The following is a 25812-nucleotide window of genomic DNA, read 5'->3' as shown; positions in this document are numbered from 1 at the left end:
AGGGCTGGAGTGATTATACTAAAAGAATTCAGTCCATAGGAGGTACTAGCTGCTTGGTAAATGCTCCTGAATCCCATGGGTCACTGTAGCCTTTGAACAGTCGTTTCATAGTGCCAATAATCTGGGGCCATGTCACTGTGGCATGAACCCTGATAAGCCCCATTTTAAAAAGCTTTGACACAGCCTGAAAATAGTATTTCAAGGAGGAAAAAGCCTATTTGCAGAAAATGTCAAATGAGAATTTCTAACACATTTTCCTTACAAAACAAACAAGCGAACAAAAAGTCCCGCTTTTTTTTTTTTTTTTTTTTTTTCTGGTGATGACACCTGCCAGTAATTATGAGAGTAGCTATCATTTATATGATGGGGCCTAATGTTTTATATGAATTTAATTCTTGAGACAACCCCACAAGGCAGGAAATGTTACAACCCCTTCCTTACTGATCAGGACACATGGGCCATCTAGCTGGGGAGTGGGCCAGTGGGACTGGGCATGAGACACACAGAGCAAGTGCTGCCCCATATGATCTGTACTGTTGCCACGTGGTCCCCCGTCCCTTAACCACAGCACCCACTGTCTCTACAATCGGGCTCCATCTGCCATGGTGCTCTGGGTCTTTCTTGCCCTGTGATCTTTCCCGACTTCATTTTTGTCTTGCTGAGGAAGAGACAGAAGGTCAGGAAGTGTAAGCCCTTCCTGTCAGCACCAAAGCACTCCCACTTGACTTACGTCGTGCAGAGGGAACGCTGCCTTGTAGATTCCAGAACTGACCAGTCTATTAATCCCAAATTTGCTAACGTTGTTCATCACTTGGTATTTGACCCGAGAGAGGATGAAATAAACCTAGAAAGATTTCAAAACAGATCGTGTGATTTTTTTTTTTTTTAAATGGTAGAACTAGCCCATGCAACCATTGTTTATTGCCATAGAAACTGCTGGCACTGAAATAATACCGATACTACTAATAATAGTACGCTTTGGTTTTTAAAAATACAGCAACAACTCAACCAAGCAGCTAATTATTCAATAGCAGGTGTTTCAAATCTCCCTAAAACCAGAAACCATATTCGGTTTAGACTTACAATGCGGCTTCTGGTGGCAGGGTTGAAGAAGGAATCTCTATCAAGAATATAAAAATCATTCATGCGGCTCTTCTCAAACGGGGCAGTGAAGAACTCCTGTTCCGGCTTGATGACACTCTCGTTCACGCGGAGGACCTTGGTGAACCAGTTGAGGGTGCCGAAGGCTGAGCGCATTTTCAGGTCATTTGGCTTTAGGGGGAGTTTGATGTGCATGATTTCAGCATAGGTGCACAGCACTTCCCAGGGGGCATGCACCTTCACGAACACAAGCTTGTCATCTGAAACCTAGGAAGGAGCAGCAGAAACCAAACCACAGTTTTAAAGCACAGATTTCCCCCGTCCCATGTGGGCTTTAAAATGAAAATCTATTCAGACAGGACACCAGAAAAAGTGAAGATACTATCAGATCTGCAAATGATTATGCATTTTTTTTTTTACTTAAAGATAATTCTTTAGTTTGAATTAAGAAACATAAGACTAGTAATTTTTAAAATATTTTTCTTTTAAGTTTCACGTGTGTGTATGCATGTATGTGCACTTATGTGTGCACTCTATGTACATGCCACAGCAGGCAGAAGAGTGTGTCACATCCCTTGGATCTGGAGTTATAGGCAGATGTGCTGGGAACAGGACATAGGTCCTCCACAGGAGCAACAAATGTCCCAAATGCCGAGTCACCTCCACCCTCAAGACTCAAACTAATAATATCTTAGGTGAGGAGAGCAAACTGTTAATTTGTCGGCACACAATCTAAGTTACTGACTTGGAACGGCAGCACTAGAATGTTATACTAAATGAAAAAAGCTCCAAACCTGGAAGTGGGTTTCTATATATAATTTGTATATATCCATTGTGCTATATGGCCACGGATGCCTAAGAGCTACACTTACTGCTATCTAGTAAAGGAGAAAGCAAGTTATAAAGCTGAACTCATCTCCTTTTCAAAGAAAGAAGTGTGCACATGGCGCGTGCATTGGCTACGTGTGCGGAAGTCAGAAGATGACCCTCAGTAGCCGGCTCCCACCTCCAGCCATGCAATCCTGGGACTAAACTCAGGCCATCAGGTCTCCTCAGCAGACGCTTTTGCCCCCTGAGCTATTTCACTGGCCTGTGGTACAGGCTTTGGTTGTCTCCTTCACCCCCACTCCCACCCCCTGGTCTGCAGCGTGGCTATAGCTGCATGGTTCCTGTGTGTGCCCCGCCCTCACCGTTCCAGGGGATTTACAAGCGCTGACGCACAGTGGTTAGTAGAAGGGTTCAAAGGAGAGAACACTTACTGATCTTGTTGCCTCCAGCTGCAGGCCGTGACAGATGAGGTTAGATTCATATGCTTGTCTTTTCCTCTGACAAGAGAAATGAGAATGCATGTTAGATTGCCAGTTGTAGCAGGAAAGGCTATTTTTTCCGAAGGGGGGAAAAATCCAAGTATTTTGGCATTGGAAAGATATATTTACTTAAAATGGAACAAAAGCTGTGAGCTTGGGGGTGAAACGAAGATGTTGGTCTCCAAGAGAACACAAGAGAGTATAATAGATTTCCTGTACTCTCTGGAGGGCCTGGCCTGGGCCGGCGGGGCTTTGGTCCTTTGGGGGCAGGGAGGGGTCTATAAAAATTGCTGTGGCAGAATCTCTGTCTCCCAAAGGCACACAAAAGGAATTGTTCTTGAGTTTCATTCGTTGATGTTATTTTCCAGAGTTAAAGACTCCAGGTTTTCAACTTTTATTTCTATACACTCAAATAATTCAATAGTAGATACAAATAGATTTAAACACATGCGCACGCACGCGCAAACACACACACACACCTTCCATGCTCGTCTTAACTAAGTCAATACAACAATACAGAGAACTCTAACCAGATCCAAAGTATTTGCAATGAAATATTCATGAAGCCATACACATCTCCAAGTCCCACTTGGTACAAGGCTAGTTCAGAAGATGCATAAACACACAGACACACACAAATAAAACTTTAAAAATATTTTTAAAAACTGCTAGTCTTATTTCTTAATTCAAACTAAACAGTTATCTTTAATTTTTTTAAAAAATGTATAATCATTAGCAAATCTAATATTATCTCCACCTTTGCTGGACACACTGGATGCGATATTAAGTTGTATGTGGCCAGGCATTTGCAAATGGGCATAAGGAAAGGATGCAGACATGGGGACTGCTGTTTGAATGCCTGCTCTGATCTCTCTCTACGATGTCCTGTAAGGTGGAAGCTGAAATAAATCCTTTCTTGTGCACATCGCTTTTGGATATGGTGTTGATGGCAGCAATAGAAAGGAAACAAGAAGGTAACAGAGAAAATGGGTGGACAGGGCGGTTAAGAACATAAGCCCTGACTGGGCTAGCGCTCTCTTTGCATTGGTTACCGCCTCTACGGCCCACAAGAGGAAGCCGAGTCCCCTGTGCCTTGCTTTTTCAATGTGTTCGCACTTCAGGAGTGGCCCTCTAGATTTTCATGAGAGACTGGGTTAACCTGCCTGATGCAGGCAGATCTGACTTTCCACTCCTGGTAATGGCAGGAGGTGAACGGAGGCAACCCTCCCGCTGAGGACACCTGAGAACGGAGGAGGTGGTTTTTCTTTTTCCTTTTAAGAACAACTCCAAACCAGCCAGATGCTGCCAGTCGGAGGTCAAGAAAACCCAGTAGCAGCAGTCAGCCACGTCACCCAGAGAGCAACGCTTGTGACTCGGTCCTGAGAGGACCAGAGAAGACCCTGAGCTGCTAGGCCCCAAACACAGAAAGAGCCTATAAAACACGATGTGGACACACAGTGTGTGGCTGACCCTGAGTCCACGTGGAACTCCTAACATTCAACAGAAACATCAGAACTGAATATGGTTTTATTTGTGCTCAGTGATCACACAGTCCTAACAATAAAGCACATGAGGGGTAACTTAGACAAGAGCCACCAAAGCAAGTGCTAGAACGTCCTGGAGAGGAGCACTAGGCTGGCCTGAGGCCCTGGCCTCGAAACCACGAGAAGACTCAGGCGCTGCTTTCCCACCTGGTTCCCAGCAAGCGCTAGGACCCTCTGGGCGCATGCTCTCCATCTTTCCAAACGGTCTTTGGATGTTGATCTTTCTCCCCCCCACCCCCCATCTTACTTCCAGGTCACCTTGGGACGTAAGTCAATTCCCTCTTATGTCCATAGCATTCCCTCCTCTGAATTCTAATCCTCACATGGGTTCTCTCATGGCAATGCAACCTTGCTCCTGAACACTTCTTTAGCAGGGAAGAGAATCACTTCGATTCCGTGGAGTTTGACTGAGAATGGGCCCCACAGGCGCAGATACTTGAAAGTTTGGTTCCCTGTGGATGGAACTATTTAGGAAGAATTGGGAGGTGTGGCCTTGTTGGAGGAGGTGTGCCAATGGGGCAAGCTGAGTGGTTTCAAAAGCACAGGCCAGACCTAGACCCAGTTAGTCCCTACCTTGTGTGTGTGTGTGTGTGTGTGTGTGTGTGCGCACACGCGCACGTGCATAAGCATGCACATGCACGGGCATGCATGTGCACACTGCTTTTCACTGAAAAGATGGAAATTCTTAACTAGCCTGAAAAAAAAAATAACAGGCTGAAGTTGCTAAAACTTATGGTGAGAAAGAGCCTTTCAGGAAGTTGTGAAGGGGAGAGAATCTATGCTAGTTTGCTGTTCACACCACAGATGTTTGAGCCACAGCACATGACACATTTGGTAGAAAAGCATTGTGTGTGTGTGTGTGTGATCATGTGTGTGTCATCGGTGTCTGTGTTTGTGTCATCATGTGTGTGTCATCTGTGTCTGGTTGTGTGTGTGTGTATGTGTGTGTACAGAGTTTGTATGGCACTGTCTATGTCTTGGGACTATCTACTGCAGTTATGGAAAGCATCCTTCACAGATGAGGGGAGAGCATGGCATTCAAAATATATCTATTAGTTTATTATCTAAATATTTACTAAGGTCTTGATATTTTTCAGGGAATCTGAAAACTTCAAGACACAAAGAGTATGCTTCCATGTCTGCTATAGAGGATCTACAGAGAAACTGTCCATGATCTTGGGCTCTCTCCTGAGTGAGGACAGAAACACTCAAATGCTTCAAGGCAATGCAACTGATGCCTGCTGTTTTCTATGGACAGGCAACATTTCAGGTCACTGCAGAGCCTAGATCCCCTACCGCAGGCATGCGCAGCTGTTCCTTCTCCTAGCGCAGCGGCTCTCAACCTTCCTAACCTTTAACACAGCTCCTCATGTTGAGGTGACTCCCAACCATACAATTACTTTTCTACCATTATGAATCATAATGTAAATGTGTCATATGGAGGATATCTGATATGTGACCCCTATGAAAGGGACATTCAACTCCCAAAGGGTCACAACACACAGGTTGAAAACCACTGCTTTGGTGTCTTGCCAAGTTCAGCTGTACTCCAGACCCTGTGTCCTGAGTGGTCCTTTTGTTATTTATGTTGTTGCTGTTTTATTTTTGCCAAGTTGACCCAAGTTAGAGTCATATGAGAGAGGGAACCTCAACTGAGAAAATGTCTCCATAAGATTGCTTAAAGGCGATGTTGTAGGGCATTTTCTTTATTAATGACTGATACGGGAGGGCCCAGCGCATTAGGGTCAATGCAACCCCTCAGCAGGTGGTCCTGGGTTCTATAAGAAAGAAGGCAGAGCTGGGCGTGGTGGTACATGCCTTTAATCCTAGCACTCGAGAAGCAGAGGCAGGTGGATGTCTGTGAGTTCGAGGCCAGCCTGGTCTACAAAGTGAGTCTAGGGCAGCCAAAACTACACAGAGAACCCCTGTCTCATAAAGAAAAAAGAAAAAAGAAAAAAGAAATAAATAAATAAAAGGCAGAGCAAGCCATGAAGAACAAGCCAGTAAGCAGCATTCCTCCATGGCCTCTGTATCAGCTCTTGCCTCTAGGTTCCCACCATGGTCTCCTTCAGTGGTGGGGTATAAGATAAAATAAACCCCTTCCTTCCCAAGTTGCTGTTGGTCATGGTGTTTATCACAGTGACAGAATCCCTACCTAAGACACCTCAAATTTGAAAACAAGTGCTGCCATGAAAAGCGGAACTCATTCTGGAATGATGAGCGGGCATGCTACCTCCAGAGATAAACTTAATGGGACGCTATGGTGACCCCAGTGGTGGCAGGGACTTCAGTTAATATTTTATTAGTTGCTTTTCTGTCAGTGGGACAGAACTCACAAAAGAAATTACTCAAAGGAGGAAGGCAAACCACAGTGGGGAAGGCGAGGCAGTGCTTATGGCTGCAGGAGCATGCAGTAGCAGCAGCCTGTTCATGTGGCAGTGGACAGAAAGACACCCCAGAACCAGAGCTGAACACGACCGTCAGGATCCTGTCCCTCATAACCTACCTCTACCAGCCACTTCGTAACTTCCTGGGAGTCCCACAAGCTGGGGAACATGAGTCAGTGGGGGATATTTCAGATCAAGATCTAACACGTATCAAGGCTCAGGCCCAAGCATTTAGGCCGTAGAGACAACTTTAGAGTCAGCCAGAGGTGGGCAAATCTCCTGTAGCTTGAGGAGGACTTTAATATTTAAATGCTGGTAGAAAATATATCAATGGTGATTGGCTGCTACAAATCTCTTGCTCCACTATAGTTAGGCCCATCACAATGCTCAGCTGTCACCTTTCTGGCCACCCGTCACCCACCAGGGAACTGTCCCACACTTCCAAGGTGCACCCCCATGCTTGGCACCTAACCAGCCGAACCCCACTCTCTGTGGGCTAGCTTCCTTCATCGTAGAGACAATGGCGGCTATCACTGTACACCTCCAGGTTCCATCCTCCCTGGCCACTAATTGCTGATACCATCTCTCTCCGTGGCCTCCATAATCTATGCATTTCTTGAGGTTACTGGGCAATGCCTTCTATTCACTCCCTGCTCTTATCTGTCAGCCAACCATCACCTAAAATGCTTCCCATTCTAAGACTATCAAATCTCAGTCCTCTTGTCTTCTATTACCATTCCTGCCCCTAGAGATGTCGGCGATTTAATATCAGTATCATTAGTACTTAATACAGGCCTCTCAAATGGTATTCGTGTACTGTAAATGTCTGATGAATGAATAAACAGAGTGCGTGGTAGATTAATGGCTCCCATTACTCAGAAATGAACTGGCACATTCGTACCACTACAGAGAACAGCTGGGCTCCTTCATACTTAACCCCCAGGGAGCCTTTACTTGTGGGCACTGCAAGATACGGCGGTGGAGGAGAGGCACCTCGATACCAGCGAGCACAGGGCTTCTGTAGCGTTTGAGGTTCCCAGGCACGTCAGAGAGTTTAACAGTAAGAAGACATCTGAAGAGATAAGGTTCTGAGACCTGGGCTGTTCTCTCACCAGACACACCAAATGAGCCACTCCTGATTTGGTTTTGCCAACTGCGCCAACCTCTGATATTATACGGTGAGTGTTGCCAACCAGATGTGGCCTGTTCTTCCGCAGATTCTCCTGAGTGGAGGCTGTAACTTCTCAATTCTTTCAAGGGCACTCTCCTCTTAGATCTACGTTAGCCCAAATAGCCCCCATCAGCTCTCATTATTTGGATTTCCTTTACCCCTGGGTTAAGGGCAACATTCAAACTCTACCTCTTCCATTTACCACCTCTGTGATGTTGGGGTAAGTATCATTGTTTTCCTCCCTAGAGTCAGTGAAGAAATCGCTTCGCCTTAGGGTTAAAAAGGTCAAATGTGATGACAGGAATACAGTGTCGCACATGATGCTTGGCACACAACCCCTTATATTCTTCAGGACTTCTAGATTCACCTTTCCTTCCTAATACCAGAAATCTGAAAAGACAGACTAGCAATAACCATCCACCCTGCCACTCCACTGTACATCCAGTGACCCCAATCCCTCCATGGAACAGCTTTGTGCTGTTCTGCAGGAGTGCTTCAGATGGCTCTCAACCTTCAGTTACTCTGTCTTCTGGACCTGCCCACGCTTTGTGGCCACCCTGACCCTGATCTTCAAACTATGTCTTTGCTATCTAATGCATATGTATTTTTAGTATCCTCTCGAGGAAATGATGTATCTGCTTAACTCTTCTGTCACCCTTCTGTGTGTCCCATAGACACTGTGGCACATGTGCCCATCACAGATACAGAAAACATAAAAAACTTCCCTCAATCTCATTTTAGTGGCTAAATAATATCCTTTCAGGGAGATAGGCTAATTTTATTTAGCCAACCTCAAATTATTACATTCTTTTTTATTTTTCACTATCCTGAGAATCTTTGTGAAACAATCTTTGTGCACCTTTTACTGCTTCCTCAGGGTGCAACAGGGTAGAACTGTTGAATCAAGTGTGTTTGAAGTCCTTTAACACGTACAGCCTTACCACCCTCCAGAAAGGTTGCACTAATTCATCTTATTTTCATTTTTCTTTGGTTCTTTATAAAGAAGTTCCAAGCTATTTACCTGACTTGTTTCATATAATTGGTAGAGTTTGGAGTTGGCTTATAATGCCTCCCACAAACTATAAATACTTAAACATTTGACTCAAGGACATTTGCTTGAAGATGTTAATAAACCACCTTGGTATTTACTGTAACAAGATAGATCCTATTATTTTCCTTTGGCATGTCAAATCACAAAGAACCAGTGGCGTATTCTGAAAATTGATCTAACCTGTTGTAGTTGTGTCAAGCAACTAAAGCAAATGAAATGAGCATGTGTGCTCTGTCAAAGAGGCACAGAGCGACACCCTTACTACTTCAAAGACTTCTGAAGTCTCTGTATGAAATCGTCATCTTTACTTCTTAGAACTCACACTTGCATCAGTAACTATTCTTGACAACTGAAAAATTACTGCAGAATGTCTTCTATGTTAAAACCAAAGACAATTAATATTGCATATTGATGGACACAGCCATTGCTCAATAAATGATTATTGAGTAAATGATTATCTGAAGACAGACTTGTAACTACAATTTATCTCAGGGGCATGCTGGGAAGCCTTAGATGTAAAACCTAAACTATGCTCTCTGATTTGTACTTGGCAGAAAAAAAAAAAAAAAAAAAAAAAAAAAAAAAGATTAGGCCTACAGTTTCTTTCTCAATCGAGTCATAAAATAAACTGTGCTGTAAATTCATCATCTCCCTGGAAGCAAATCCATCAGTAAGACGAGGAGATCTGTCTTCTTCACATATGGAATTCTGGTAAATCCAAAGTGACTAATCATTGTGACAATGTGTCCCTCACAGAAAGAACCATGGGGTCTATAAGTGTGGGGAGTGGGCTCACAGCTCAAAGTGAGGGAGGGAGAGAGCACCTCCCACCTACCCTCCAGAATGGATTTGTACTTCCTTCAAGAGATTAATAAAGATGTCAGAGACTTAAGAACACAGCAATGAAAATTACAAAGGACAGACTGACTTAATTAAAGAAGCCCTCTATCCCTAAGCACTGTAGATTACCTACGCCGCGTCTCATTGGCTTAATAATGTGATTGAGGTACAGGACTCACCTGTGAATCAATCACACTGTGCAAATCCTGATTATAAACAAACAGGAGTCTCTACCACTCCTTCACGGGTACCTGCTTTTGTCAGTGGAAAAAGTAGGGAGTACAGTGACTAAGAAGTCAAAGAATGGGGTACACGGAGATAAACCACATTAATGAGATACATGCAGATTAACTTCAAATAGTCTTATAACTCCATTAAGCAAGGTACCAGTGGCTCTGCCATTTTCTTTTCATTTGGCTAATCTTTGCAAAGCCTAGCAACATGTGTGAGAAATCAGTCAAAGGTTCTTAAATCATGTAAAAAGTATTAATTACTTTATGTGCTAATTTATTAGTTATATCGCATGTGCTCCAAAAGGTTTGGGAAGCAGAACATTTAAGCTAATCAATTGCAGCTTAATTTAAATTCATGTGCTTGTGACACATTTAATCTTGGCGGACCAGTGTGATGAGGGATTTACTCAAGCAGGTAATGTGTGTTCATGAAGGGGCCAAAGAAAGGAGACAAGCATTTTAAATGACAAGCATAAATGAGAGTGGAGTTCGGTTTCAAGCTTTATTTTTTAAAAAATCCAGTTACCACAGAAGAAAAACTGCCCGTAAGCTACTACCGAATAAAGGAAACAATGGGTTCTCGAGGTGGTCTCTGTGCTTATCAGCTTCTGAGAACTACTTAGAGAGTTCATGCTCAAGTATAACCTGGGGCCTTTGGTCTAGAACAGTGGTTCCCAAGCTGTGGGTCGTGACCCCTTGGTGAATGGCCATTCACGGGGGTTGCTGATATGCTGCCCATCAGATATTTGCATTATGACTCATAACAGCAGTTCACATTATGCTTATGAAGCCACAAGAAAACAATTTTGTGGTTGGGGGTCACCACAACACAAGGAGCTGTATTATAGGGTCGCAGCATTGGGAAGGTTGAGAGCCACTGTCCTAGGGCTACTAGGTCATCCATAGAGGCGAGAAGGAGTCAAAGTGATCTTCACACAGGCCAACCTAGATGCAGTCAAATATTGGTGGCCAGAGGATGGAGGGAGGGCTGTCCGATGCTGTCTTCTGGGCGACGAGACATGGCCATCGCACCCATGAACCCGCAGCAGTTGTGGTCCCCTAGGGCTGCAAAGATGGGCCTGTCCTATCGTGGGTGGAGGAGGGGGTCAAGCGCCTTCCCTGGAGAGCTATTGGCAGTTATCAGTTGCTACGGGAGAAGGGGTCCTTTCCTTCAGGGGTAAAGCCCTGGTAAACCACCTCTGTTTCAGTAAGTATCACCCTCCATAGGCTCCCACAGAAAACAAACAAAACAGGAAGATGCGAAAGTAGAGCCAGGCGGATATTGTTTAGAACAAAGGGTTACCCAGAAATGGGAAGAGAGGGAAACCGAGAGGTGAAAATGAACATCATACACCACATTGTATAAAATTGTCAAAGAATAAAGAAATACGTTTTTATTTAAAGAAATACTTCTTCCCAGAATGCACCTTTTCTCATTCATGTGCACACAAGCATATTTGTTCAGGATTGCTTATCCCCCCCTCAAGCCTTTTCTACGTAGGAATGTGGTCTAGTTGAGGAACCCCTGGCTCCTTTAATAGATGATATTTAGGAAGGTGAGATACAGGAGACTGTGAGTGCCGAGGCAAACATTGGTCTTTCTTCAAACCTAAGGCTAGACAGTAAGAGGAACATTTAGCAAAAGGGGTGTTCTTTTCCCATCTTTGTGATGGCACCAATGGCCTTGATGAGCTGACATGAAACAATCTTTCCTTTCCAATGTGTCACCACTTTCTGTCTATTTTGGGGTTTAAGGCCAATGATATTGGCCATTTTTGGAAAGAAGAAAGATCCAGATTCACTGCTCTTATGCCACACGCTCAAGAGACAAACCAAACAGGCAACACACTTCCTAGCTGCCATCTAGAACTCCTAATCGTAATTCAATATATTTCTTTTAAGCTCCAATTTTAGTGCTGTAAGCATGGTGGAAAACAAAGGGAAAGATTTTTTTTTTTTTAAAATCTTAAAAGGGAGCGTCTGGCATTAGTTCAAAACATTAAAAAAAAATCAAAAGTAGATTCAATTTCTCTCTAAAACACGAGCTTGAGTGCCTACCACCTGGGAAGTGGCGTCACGAAACAGTGGCTGCGAGCATTGTCCAGTAACCTGCCATCGTGTGAACCCCTGGCTTCTGATTCCTGCACTACGTGGGGTAAATGCTCATCTCAGGGGGTGTTCCCAGCTGCTAGGACTCTCTCTTGCATTCACCACCCTCCCTTCCCACTCACTCCCTTACTGGTCCTGAGGTTGGAGGAGACTGTCCGCCTGTTCAGTCTTGCCCCCAGAAGAGCCACTAGAATCCGGCTTTCCATCTGAACAGTCAATTTGGACATGAGGTCACGTTATGGGTGACACTCCCAGCTCTGTGCCGGCGAGGAAGCTCACAGGCAATCGTGCAGCTCAACTCCAACCTCTGAGCGATATCTCATGGCTAACACAATTCATCTGGCTTTTATAGTCTTTTCACATAAAGGGCCTGAAAGAGGCTTTCCCTTTGCTTCCTAACTTTCCCACTCGCTTACTTTAGTTGATAAAACTGTACGTACTTACCATCTACACTCCACGCATTTCACTTGTTTTTACGTGTGGAAGGTTAGTTTTCAATTCGGTGACCTCTCACTATCCTGGGAGGCTGAAAACTATTTTCTTACCTATTTACAACAACACAGTATTATCTATGGTCTCAGTGACGTACAGACGATCCCTTGAAATTATTCTTCCCAACAAAAATGCTCCACCCGTTGACAACCAGCCTCCCAAACCCTCTATTCACGCAGCGCGCTCTGGGAAGACCATTCTATTTCTTCATCTCTGAGCGCACCTTTTTAATACTACACAGGATTGCCAAATAATTTCCAATAGCTTATTATTTAATGAAGCATTATAAATAAGTACAGAGTTAATACATATGAAACTATGTAGCATGTTAAAGCCAATGAGAAACAGTCTTTGTGGTATCTAGCTCAGCTATCTGTTGTCTTACTGGCTACAAACAGCTACATGTAGCCAACTCTTCACATCTGCAGGTTCTTCATTTGCAGATTCAACTAAACTAAGATGGGAACTATTTGGGGGACAATTACAACTGGAGCCACACATACAGACTTTCCCATGTTATTCCCAAACAACACAGTTTAACAGCTATTTATGTTGTATTGCGTTTATAGTAAGTGATACGTGGATAAAGAAAAGCACCTAGAAATATGTGGGATTATATGCAAATGTCCCGCACCATTTTCTAAAAGAGTCTCGAGCATCCTCACTCCTTGGTATCCTATGGTACCTTGGAACCAGTCACTACATAGATGTAGAGGCTGTCTATGTACTGATATTAATGTATCTTAGAATCTGCTCAATGAATAGCCAAGCTATCACGCCAATAGATTTTATTAAAAAATTTTTTGAGATGGGGGTCTCACTATGTAGCCCATGGCTGGCTTGGAACTCACTATGTAGACCAGGCTGGCCTTGAACTCACAGAGATCTGCCTGTTTTTTTGCCTCCAATGTGCTGGTATTAAAGGTATATGCCACCCCGTGTCAGTAAATATTTAAAAGTACATAAGATAAAGTTCAAACCTTAGTTACTATAAAAACACTTAACTTGAAAGACAACAGTTTAACTTCTGAAAAGGAATCTACCCGAAACTTATACTGGTGTAAATATATTTATTGGTGAAGCTTTGCAGCTATTTCCATTAAAACCATAGAGAATACAAGAGCAGCTACTATGAAGACTTGCTAGTTTCCCTTCAGAAGGCCTACAGTTGTGTATAAATTCGAAAGAAGAGAGAATTATAAGAAGCCAAAGGATAGTCGGGTGATGGTTGGTGGCGCACGCCTTTAATCCTAGCACTCGGGAGGCAGAGGCAGGTGGATCTCTGTGAGTTCCAGGCCAGCCTGGTCTACAAAGTGAGTCTAGGACAGCCAAGACTACACAGAGAAACCTTGTCATAAAAAAAAAAAAAAAAAAAAAAAAAAAAAAAAAAGGCAGGCCCATCTCTGAATTCAAGTTCTAGGACAGCCAGGGCTACATGGAGAAACCCTGTCTTGAAACAAAACAAAAATAAAATAAAACCAACAACAACAGAAGCCATATACTTTGTAGACAATATGGTCTTCATCTGAAAAAAAAAAAAAACCAAGTTAAAAGAACCAACGGACACATTAGAACTAAAGAGCTTATCAAAGTACCCATACAGACTCACAAAAATCAAGCGTCTTATGTCTTAAATAAAATAAGTCACAAACTACAATTTAAAACATTTTGACAACAGCAATAAAAATGTAAGATAACTAATAAAATCTATCAAAAATATACAAAACCCACATGGACATCGCAACACTTCAGTAAAGAATATAAAGTCTCATCAAATATCATGGTACGCTGTACTTATCACCCTAGACATTTGATGAACTTGAAAGCATTTCTCAAGCGAACTCATCTAGCCGTTAAGTAACAGTTCTGCCCGGGGTGACTCCCTTGAGCAATGCCCAACAACTCTAAAGGGTCACGAGATGGAACACAAACTAATGTCTGCATTTTATATACAAAGAAGCTTGATCATTACTCTTAAATTATGTGTCAGTCAGCTGGGCGTGTTGGCACACGCCTTTAATCCCAGCACTTGGGAGGCAGAGGCAGGTGGATCGCTGTGAGTTCGAGGCCAGCCTGGTCTACAAAGTGAGTTCAGGACAGCCAAGGCTACACAGAGAAACCCTGTCTCAAAAAACCAAAAAAAAAAAAAAAAAAAAAAAAAAAAAAAAAAATTATGTGTCAGTCTCTGAAGCAGACCCTTCTAGCGAGTTCCTAAGGTGAACGTGAAATACAATCATCTACTTTTAAATGTGTACACCTTTCCTCAAGTTTAAGGAAACTAAACTTCTATCAATTACTAGGAATGGAGAAAAATTAAATAAAACTTATTCGGGACCTCACCTGCTGCTTTTGTTCTGTCCAGACACCACCTCCTCCCCATCCCCACCCCCACCCCATTGTTTGATTACGTCATCGTATGGTCAAAAACACAGCTATCTGAAGAAGAGCTAAGTGCCAGACAAAACAAAGTCAAAGCGGACCAGTCTTCCAACTTGTTTGCAGTTCTGGCAAAAATGGAAAGGAAGAAGCAGTTACTACCAAGACTGCAATGGAAGAATTGGAGCAGCACAGAAACTCAACCAGAGGCCATGGATGAAATGCTTCTCAACCAACTGGCTAACTCCCTGCTTCTGTGTAGCTAGTTTTTGTTATGCATCTCAGGTCTACCTGCTCAGGGACAGCATGGCCCACATTAGGCTACAGCCTGTTCCATCAATTAGCGATCAAGAGAATACTCCCATCCCCATGCCCATGCCCCGATCCCCACACCTGCAGGCTTGCCTACAGGCCAAACAGGTAAAGGCAACTCTGTAATTGAGGCCATTGCTTGCAAGGTGTGTCAAAATGCCAACCAAGATTAGCCACCACTTCTGGCATGGTGGCATTTATCTATAATCTAAATACTCAGGGTGTATAGGCAGGTAGATTGATAGTTCAAGGTCATCACTACTGGCGAATTCAAGATGAACATAAAGTGGGACCTTGACAAAGGATGAAAGAGAGGGAGGAAAGAAGGGAGGAAGGATGAAGGGAGGGAGGGAGGGATGAAGAGAGGGAGAGAGGAAAGAAAGAGGCTATGATCTATGCTAGACAGGGAATTACGGTGGAAAGGCAATACAGGGTCCTTCAAGAGGAGTGTCCCTATCTCTCAAAATAGATATTCCTCTGCTGCTGGCTGCCTGGAGTCCCAGCCCTCACCTCACACCCAGGGGATGCTTGCTTGAGGATCAGGGCAGAGGGATGGAATGGCCTCATTAGCATGGAAAATCACCTGCCTCAGAAACTGGCTCTAGCTGCTGATTAGTTACATAATTATTTCCTTCTGGCAATTAAGCCACTTTAAACCCTGTTTTCTTGTGGCCCGCAATGAAAATCATCCAAGCTGGTTCTGTGCAGAGCATAGCATGAGCCAAATAAGGCTTGTAGAAACAATTCACAGACACCGCCACATAAAATGCAAAAGCAAACGTCTTATGCTTTTAAAGGAAAGTGTCAAATTTAGGACATGATTTCACAACATGAAGGGGTAAACATGCATAGTATTTAAAGGCTTAGTTGGAACAGAATTTGGGGCTTTACATCTGTGAATATATTCAGGGTGCCTTTGGCCCTCTTAGTCCCGTCTTTCCACAGCCCTGAAACTTGCTTAGAGAACTCTTTTCATCAATTCTGGCAAAGTCAATCATGGTGGTGTTTTAGGAAATCAATATGACATATACAAAAACCATTTTCCTTTTAGGGGAAACGGGACTTTGAAATTGCCTTTCCTTGGCATTGCCCTAAATCCTCACTAAGCCCCGACAAGAAATACAGCAAAGCTCAGAAACGTCTGACTAATTAATAAAAATGTGGTTCCAAAGCTGGGCTTTAAATTTTGACAGAGTATAAAATTAAGAAATATATACAAATACAAACTCAAAACACTTCAAAGCACAGCTTATGAATATCAACATCAAGGTACAGGCCTCACTGTGTTGGGGGATTGCCAAAATTAATGATTTTTTTTCTTTTAATCCCTCCTGACTTATGAGAATTACCCTGAGACCAATGCTCCTGTCTAAAGCAAATGAAGAACTTATTAATAATGTGAGTAGCTCTAGGGCCCCTTCACCACAGCAGTAACACTCGTGTCTGAAGCCAGACCACCTCCTTCATACGTTACACTGGATTTCATCTGTTTAACTTGCTTTACATAAACCCAACCCAGCTCTGACAGCATGTGGGTGGTCTGTGACGATTTGTTAATAGTGACTATGGATGTGCTGGCTAGTGCATCCATGGAAAATGATCAAGTCCACCAGCTACTTTAGTGATAAAGCTGGGTGATAGGAGAGTCACGCCTTCTTTATCAGAGTGGTATCTTAGCATCACACCAAATAAAAAGAGAAAGTATAACGTTAATGTGTGTGTGTGTGTGTGTGTGTGTGTGTGTGTGTGTGTGTGTGTGACATTTATTTTATTTAGTCTTACTCACAGCCATATGATAGGTCCTAAAGTCCTATTTGGCAGCATCTAGGGTGCCACTGATTATATGATGAACCAATATTCTATATACCAGTAAGAAAAAAAAAACCCCAGCCAATTATAAAATTATATCCTATTTGTAAGATGCAATCTAAATTCAAAGAAGTCTAAGTGTGTTGGAGGGGCAGGAGGAGGGGTTACAAACGTGACAGGGAGATTTTCCTGAGGCAGATCCAGTCTTGCCAGCAGCTTCACTTGCCGAGCTCTGCCTGATACAACAGTTTGAGCACAATGGCTGCAGTCACACCAGGTCCCAGCAGTGAACTCCCATGACTTCCTCCTTCCCCCTCGCTGGCATCCTCTGCTTTGTGTTGATGCCCAAGTGGACTCTGAAACTGCCCAAGGAATATGCCGGAGCCTCTGTTTCAGCCTAGGTTCCCGAATGACTGCAAGCAGCTCAGCTCCACCCCTAAACCACATGCTGAACAGGAACGGCACTTTTTACTTTGGCACAAGCAATACATTCAGTGTGTGTGTGTGTGATGCCATTATCACCCGGAGAATTGCTCCATATAGCTCACACCACTCCAGCTAAAACAGTGGCTGAATTCGAATCTGGATTTTATTTTCTATATTCTGGGCTTAGTCTGTCCTACCAGACACACTTAAAACTGTAAACACAAACACATGAATAAAACAGTTATTTGTTTTATTTTACAAAAATAAAAAAGGTCTCATCACTTGCTTCCAATGAACAAGCAGAAATGAATAGATTGAAGATTGGTGCAATTAGTTTACGGGTAGAGTATTGGTAAGGACAATGAAAGCTGTGTGTATGTAATTGCACACGCCTGGGGGGGCCGAATACAATGATGGAGTGATTTCCAAAGTGGATCTAAGCATCCATGTATACACTCCTTTTGTCCTGTGTGAGTTCAGTGCAGTTTGTGTTTCAATAAAAAAAAGTTCCAGGTGGCTGTGCTAAGCCTAGCCTGACCGTTTAATTTCTCAAAGGAAGAATGGCTTTGTTTCCCCAACAGGCAGAAGCAAAGGAAAGGGAGGAAGAAGTATGGCTGCTAATGGATGCAAACGAGGGGGGAAAAGGTGGCAGGAAACAGGAGGCTCATAGGCTAAGAAGACAAGCTCCAACTTGGCTCCGCCCTGAACCTGTTAAGCACTCACAACCTTGGGTGATCATGCGGCTTCTCTGACGCCAACTGTCATGCACAAAGGTGTGATGACAGAGCCCAGCTCACGTGTGGTAAGAGTTAAATGAGAGAGAGAAAAAATCATGCATGCAAAATGCACCTCTGGCCGCAGAGTGAGCGCATGCGCAGGAAATGCTTGCTGCGTGCGATTGCATTTGTCCTTAATCGCCAGCCTCCATTCCCAGCCAGGTGCAAGCCGCCCCGGTGTGTCTTAATGTAAACCTGTTCTGCACAACAGAAGGTACAATTCCTTAAATGTGTATCTCCCCTTCAGTATGGAACCAGCTGAGGAAGAGCTCCACAGTTTCCTGCTAACAAGCCTTTAAGGAGCATGGACTGAGAAAACAATGAAGGGACATTTGGTTCACAGTATTCTGCACCAGTTCCACTTGACTGCTTACATACGAACAACACACCTTTTCTCATTTCACAATATTAAAGGGAATAAAAGGGAAACCAATATAGAAAATAATTTTTTTTTTCCTACCTTCTGTTTTTCATTTGTCCCCTTTTTGTTGTTCTCCTTTTTACTTTCATCCTCATACACAAGAACGAAGTCAATTCGTCTCTGGCCATCGGTAAAAAACAGGGAGTCGGGTTTTCCGTTAAATTCTTCCTGTGTGGAGGGGAAAGAGGACATGTGAGTTTTGGAAAGGGGACGATTGATGAGTGTACATCTCTTTAGTCTTCATGGGTTCACTGATGAGCTTGCTGAGAGAGAGAGAGGGAGGGAGAGAGAGAGAGAGAGAGAGAGAGAGAGAGAGAGAGAGAGAGAGAGAGAGAAAAGAGACAGACAGAGAGAGAGACAGAGACAGAGATGACAGAGACAGACAGACACTCATGCCTGGTTACCTGATCTCTGCGGCGTATCTAGTCCTGATTGGAGGAAGTCTGTGATTTGAGAAGATTTTCTGAGCAGGGCATTAGCCTAGAATGCTTGGGAACAGTCAGTGTTATGTGCAGGACATACCATCCCAGATCCTACATGCCTGGACAGCAGAGGGAGTGGGGGCTGGAAAGGAACTCAGTAGTGAGAACTTTCTGGCTGACAGACTGAATTAATTAGCAAAAAAAAAAAAAAAAAAAAAAAAAAAAAAAAAAAAAAAAAAAGAGAGAGAGAGAGAGAGAGAGACTTAACGCTATTGATGGAAACCTTATCATCTTTCTAGACATCGCTTCATCTATGGTGTCAGAAGGCGCCACCATGTACACAAGGCCACATTAGTCCTTGGTGTATGTCTGCCAATCCACAAGTTGTGTCCCCTGACCCATGAGGAGTAGACTTTAGCTGTGTATGGTGGAACACGCTACTATGATTCTAACACCAGGGAGGCTGTCACAGGAGGACCAACAGGTTAGCCTGGGCTACAATGGGATGCTGTGTCAAAAACAAGAGTAAGGAGGAGAATGAATATGGCAACAGAATAAGATATAGCATCAGGGGACGGGCTTAATATAATATAAAACGACCACTATCCCTCCGTTCCCATACACATATGGACCTAGTTGGTCTAATCTGCTGTAGGGAGAGTCTGTGTCCTCACAGCCTATAAAAAAATGCTATGTCAACTTTGTTGTTAAGAACCAGACTGCTTTTTAACTGGTGATAGTTTTAAACTCCCCCTCCCCCTCATTAAAACAAATGGAGAATTGTGTTTCTTAATCACTCGATGGAGCAACTTGCATGATATACTCATCAAACATGATTCTCTTCTGCACTCGGCTTCAGTCAGCACAGATGTCACCCGACTTTGCCGCTGCTGCCACCTCCTTTCCTTCACACTTCTGAGAAGATGTAATCTTTGCAACTCATAAAACCTGCTGCGCCCCTTTCCTTTCCCCTCTCCCACCAGGGGGCGTGAAGGGCTCTACATCACTGATGCGCTTTCCACTCTTGGCAGGCTATCCCACCCCGGGGAGCTGCATCCATCCCCACACATCCCCCTAAGCCAGTGCTTCTCAACTTTCCTAATGCAGAGACACTTTAACACGGTCCTCCTCAAGCTGCGGTGACCTCCAAACTGTAAAAATATTTCATTGCTACTTTATAACTGTAATTTTGCTACTGTATTGAATCATAATGTATCGAACCTATATTTTCTGATGGTCTTAGGCAACCCTTATGAAAAGGTCATTCTATCCCCAAAGGGGTCGTGACACACAGGTTGAAAACCTCTTCACTACGAGATGCCATGGACAGTATGGTTCTGCTTAGGGACTGTCCTTATCCAGGGCACAGAATGCCCAGGGAAACAAGACACACCCCTGACTCAGGCTCATGTTACTGTCCTTTTTTTTTTTTTTCTTTGCTGTTTCAGTTATTTAAACTAACAAGCCTAAGAATAAAGTTATAGGAAGATGCTAAGCCCTGAACTTTTCATTTCAACTACAGAGTTTTTTTTAGGTGCCTTCATGTCTTCTCTTTGATGAGGCTGTTGCTATGGGTGATACCCAGGGCAGCTGCCAGAAGGAAAGGGCCAGTCAGGGGGGAAACCAGGAATAATTTCTCACACTGGCAATGGGAAGTTGGTGGTGTGTGACAGGGAAGCCAGGTTCTCACTGTAGACATCTGAGAGGTGCAGAGACACAAGCTGTTCTGAGGAGCCTTCGGTGGGGCCAGCAGCTCACTGAAGTGCTAAAAACCCAGGCCTGGAGTGTGCAGCACTACCATGCAAACCACACACGCTGGCCATGCATGCATCACCCTTGTGGGGCGGCACAGACTGGAGATGCATTGCCCCTTCACAATGGCACGGGCTGACAGCTACCTCCCAAATCAGCCAGTGCGTGCAAAAACCTCTTGTGTGGGAACACAACACCATGGCTCTTTGTATGAAGGCCCCATGAGTTGGCAACAGCTACCTGTTTGAAGCCAATGGTGAGAGAGTCTGATATGGGATTGTTAGGGTGGGCTGCCAGGGAAAGGGTGCCAACTAACTTCCTACTGCTGTAAAATCCAAATTTCTCACCTCCTGGCAGAAGACATACTACCAGGCAACTGTGAGGAAGAAACAAGTCTAACTTAGAAAGAAAGAGAGAAGGAAAGAAAGAAAGAAAGAAAGAAAGAAAGAAGCTTTGGGGGAAAAAGTTTGGATTTTTCAGTATAAATTTCATGTACAGGCCCAACTCATACAGCAATCCATTCAAATCACAGGTAACCTAAAAAATTCCTTTCCCAACGTGTTACTTTATCTAGGGGAAGGAAATTTTTAATAGTTTCTCCAAACAACTTTGGTCATCGCACTGTGTCCTCTCTCGGTAGGTTTGCTACTGAGTTCTGGTGTTTACTCTTCTTGCCTGAGTCAAATGGCACAGAAACAAATAGTCAAAAATTGTGAAGCCTAATGAGTCTTGTTTAGCAGCTTAAGTTTAAAAATACTTAAAGGAAAAGTTTGCAATTTCTCCGGTAAACTCATCTTAGAGACTAGAGCTTGTGCACAGTTACCGACTTTCTCACTGGGAAATAATTCTTGTGCTCGCCAAAGGTGACTTCCAAACTTTTACCCTGAGTCTTAGGCAAATGTTTTCAATGTTAAGTCAATAAACATCCCTTCTGCTCTTTATGACTCGCCCTTCTAACTGGAAAAGGTGTCTGCAACGTTCCAGTTACAGGGCCATGTCTGTAACATTCCATCGGTTTATATCCCCACCGTACCTGATCCTGAGGGCAACAGACTCCCATGATCCTCCTGTTCCATCCCCACCCAACCTAGTCCTGAGAACAGACTCCCATGAGCTCCCTGTTCCACCCCCACTCAACCTGATCCTGAAGACAACAGACTCCCATGAGGCCCCTGTTCCATCTCCAGCCAACCTGGCCTGATAAGGGCTCAAAGCACAACTTATATTCATTTGTCGTCGAATCAAAATAAGTCAAAATGTCATCCATTGCTAACGACCTCACCCTCCTTCAGCTGGTGCTTTGACAGTCTTCACTTGGGACTGTGAGGAAATGTGCTCTGGCCCCAGGGCATCTTACAACAGACCTTCGGTAGGCCCCGCAATGGTGGCAGTACGGAGGGAGGGAGGCAGGCCAGTGGTGCTCAGCTATATGGCATTTCTAGATGCCTCTCCATCTGGCTTCTTTCATTCTATGTGCTTTCTCAAGATAACCCAAAAGGCAGGATCCTCACCCAAATCAGAACAAAAGGAACTGCACATATGGGCCAGCCAACATGGCCGAATGGGTGCTTGTCACCTAGGTACACACAAATAAATAAAATGTAAAGGAAAAATACTGAACTCTGGTGGCAAAATTACATTGCCCATGGATTGTAAGGTTATGGGATCTCACAGCTTTTTGGGGGGGGGGGTTAATTAATTTATTCTTGTTACATCTCAATGGTTATCCCATCCCTTGTATCCTCCCATTCTTCCCTCCCTCCCATTTTCCCCTTATTCCCCTCCCCTATGACTGTTCCTGAGGGGGATTACCCTCCCCCTGTATATGCTCATAGGGTATCAAGTCTCTTCTTGGTAGCTTGCTGTCCTTCCTCTGAGTGCCACCAGGTCTCCCCCTCCAGGGGACATGGTCAAATGTGAGGCACTAGAGTCCGTGAGAAAGTCATATCCCACTCTCCACTCAACTGTGGAGAATGCTCTGACCATTGGCTAGATCTGGGTAGGGGCTTAAAGTTTACCGCCTATTGGGACTCTAGATGAGAGAAGCATGGAGAATAACAAAGTAGAAGGATCCAGAGGGTCCTAGAAACCTACAAGTAGAACATTATGATAGGCAGATTTGGGCCCAGGGGTCCCGCTCAAACTAAGGCACCAGCTAAGGACAATATAGGCGGTAAATTTTAAACCCCTACCCAGATCTAGCCAATGGTCAGAATATTCTCCACAGTTGAGTGGAGAGTGGGGTATGACTTTCACACAGCTTCTTAATGCATACTTCATTTGAGCTAGGCCTTCCCCTGACCCCTCATGTCTCCATCCTCATCCCCCGACTACCCGCCTCACCTTCCTGCTCCCAGCTTTTCACATCTCTATTTAATCATTTCATCTATCTGCTCCACCTCCTAAATGCATCGCTCTGTGAGAACGGCCCATTTCTAGTGTCCTGGCTTCCACACGTACACAACGTTAAACTCAAAAATACTTGAAGCTAGGGTTCACGTACGAGAAAGGACAAGTTGCTTTTGTCTCCGGGATCCCGCGTGACCTCACCCAGCATCATTTCCTCCCAGTTCTGTCCATTTACTTGCAAATTTCATTTCTCTTTGAATATGTGCCGTGTATCTATTTGTCAGTTGATGGACAACCACGTTGATTCTGTTTCTTAGATAATGTGAACAGAGCCCTAAGGACAGGGAAGTACAAGCATCTCTATCATAGGGTACAGAGACCTCTGGGTTCATGACCAAGAGTGACATAGCGGAGTCATCGAGGAGTCTGAGTTTAGTGTTTTGAGGAACCAGTGGTTCTCAGCCTTCCTAATGATGTGAACCTTTAATATAAATCCTCATGTTGCAGTGAACGCCCCCCCCCCAGCCATAACATTATTTGTTGCTACTCTATAATTTTGCTGCTGCTGCTATAAATTTTTAAAAACTTTTTACTGTGAATTTCACATCATGCATCCTAATCACACTTATCTATTCTCCCCGCCCCTACCTCCGCATACCTGCTCTCTACCCTTGCCACCTCCCCCTCCCTCAACAGAGGAAAAAAAAAAATGTCATCATGGAAGCCGTAGTGTGTCCCAGTGTGTCCCACAGTTTACCCCTCTGTCTACACTCCTTTGCTTGCAAAGACATTGACATTGCAAAGACTTGTTGGTCTCGTACAAGGCCTGTGGAGTCTGGGTTCTGCTTTTCTATTGACACTGGGACTTCTCTCAGATACCCTGTTGTTGCTGTGTCATGGAGATCCTGTAGTTTTGGATCTATAGGACTGGCCCCTTCATGGGCTCCAGCAGTTCAGCAATGGGGTAGATGTTGACATGGGCCAATGCAAAGGCCTGGATCTGGGCCTGAGAGGTACCTGAGTTTGTTAGGCAGTTGGCTCTCCTGCTCTTGTGGCCAGCTCACCAGCAACCTCTCACACCAGGCCCTGTTCTCCAGGTCTGGCTCTCCCAAGTGTTGCAGCCAGTGAAGGACAGAGCCAGTTCTCCAAGTCTCATGACCCCAGGGCCAGCTCTCCTGTTTGCCAGAGATGGTGAAGGATAACGGAGAGGAGCAGAGCATCTCTCCCTCATCCACACCACCATCCAGCAGACAAAAGGCAGGGCTGGCTCCCCCACACTCAACACTGTTACTGTGTTTTATGATGGTCTTAAGCAATCCCTGTAAATGAGTTAGTTGTTGGACCCACAAAGGGGTGGCAACCCACAGGTTGAGAACCACTGCTCTATATTAATTTCCAAAGTGGCTTGCACTCCCACTAACAGTGTGTAAAGGTCCCCCAAGATCCACACCAGCATTTATCATTTATTTCCTGTAGATGGCCACTCTGATTGGGGTGAGACGGGATCTTAAAGTGGTTTTAATCTGCATTTCCCTGCTTTCTAGGGATACTAAACACTCTAAGTGCCAGGAACCATCTGTATTTTTGTCTTTAGAGAACTCTTATTCAGTTCCATCGTCCATTTATTAATAGGGTCATTTTCTTTGTGTCTGGTCTTTTTTTAATTCGTTGTAAATTCTATACACTAATCCTATGTCAGACATGTATCTGGCAGAGACTTTCCCCCTTTCTGTGGGCTGCCTCTTCCCTCAACTGACCATTTCCTTTGCTACTGAGAAGTGTCTCCCGTTTGTCAATTCTTGGTCCTTATTTCCTGGGCTACTCAAGACCTAGTTACAAAGTCCTTCCTGTGCTTCAGGTTGAAGTCTCCTCCCTCCTGGTCCCTCCAGCAGTTTCACAGCAGGCAGGAGAACGTGTGTGGTGTGATCATGTGATTAGAACGTGTGTGGTGTGATGTGATAACAGGGAGACTATGGGAAGACAAAACCTTACGCAGGGATGAGAAGAGGTGGGGCGACAGAAATGAGGAGTGAGATGGGCTTACCAAACTCAAGGATGTGTGAAGGATCCATAGGAAAACTACATAATCTGGGTTATTTTTGGGAGGGGTGTTGTGTGCGTGTTTGAACAGAGGTACTCCACTCTCGTTAACAAGGCTGCTCCTAGAAGACACAGCTACTCCACTCTCGTTAACAAGGCTGCTCCTAGAAGACACAGCTACTCCACTCTCGTTAACAAGGCTGCTCCTAGAAGACAGAGCTAATCAAACATCTCAGTCCCAGGCACAGGCTACTTCCTCACTAGCTGTTGGTCAGGGAGGCCTCCAGAGGCAGCCAAAACAACGCAGGCTAACTGCAGTTCTCTTGGCTGCCCACTATGACCAGGCGGCAAGTCCCTGTTCCTGAAGATACTTTGGTTAAAGGATGCAAAGAAACCAACCTTGAGATAACTAGGAAACACTCCCTGCTGGCCAGCTTTTGTGGTGTTGGAAGGTGCTATGTGGGTAGCTAGGGAAGAAAAGACATCAACGGTCTCACCGTGTGCTGGACGGTCCGTGTTACAGGAAGGATGCACCTGCCCACTAGGGCAATAGTGGCAGGACAGTTACTGGTGCAGCCAACTGATCTCTTGACTAGATCTGAGGCCTGGACTACTGACAGTAATTCATGCCTGGCACTATAAAACAAAACAAAACACCACCACCACCACCACCACAACAGCAACAACAACCCCACATGAAGCCATAAGCCCTAGGAGAGAACTTACTGGTGCTGCTTTTCTCAATCTTTGAGTAGCAACCCCTTTGGCAAACCTCTACCTCCAGAAATATTTATATTACAATTCACAATTGTAGCAAAACAACAGCTATCAAGTAGCAATGAAAATAATTTTATGGCGGGGGTGTGTGGTCATCACAACACGAGAAACTGTATT

At 44.3% G+C, this 25812-nt stretch overlaps 1 protein-coding gene across 2 annotated transcripts in view; it reads right to left on the bottom strand.

Annotated features, from left to right (window-relative positions):
• Ano6 (anoctamin 6) overlaps window positions 1-25812 on the bottom strand; it is a 174535-nt gene that overhangs the window by 54379 nt on the left and 94344 nt on the right. For both annotated transcript variants that reach the window (XM_051160263.1, XM_051160264.1), the window contains 4 exons: window positions 18395-18523; window positions 2361-2426; window positions 1084-1368; window positions 731-844 (listed from right to left, as the gene is read on the bottom strand). In XM_051160263.1, coding sequence (XP_051016220.1) covers window positions 731-844; window positions 1084-1368; window positions 2361-2426; window positions 18395-18523 — 594 coding nt within the window. The remainder of the gene's footprint in view (window positions 1-730; window positions 845-1083; window positions 1369-2360; window positions 2427-18394; window positions 18524-25812) is intronic.

Source organism: Acomys russatus, chromosome 17 (genome assembly GCF_903995435.1).
Source record: "Acomys russatus chromosome 17, mAcoRus1.1, whole genome shotgun sequence".
Lineage (NCBI taxonomy): Eukaryota > Metazoa > Chordata > Mammalia > Rodentia > Muridae > Acomys > Acomys russatus.
Note: the sequence above shows the minus strand (reverse complement) of the source record. Positions and strands in the feature narration are given on the sequence as shown.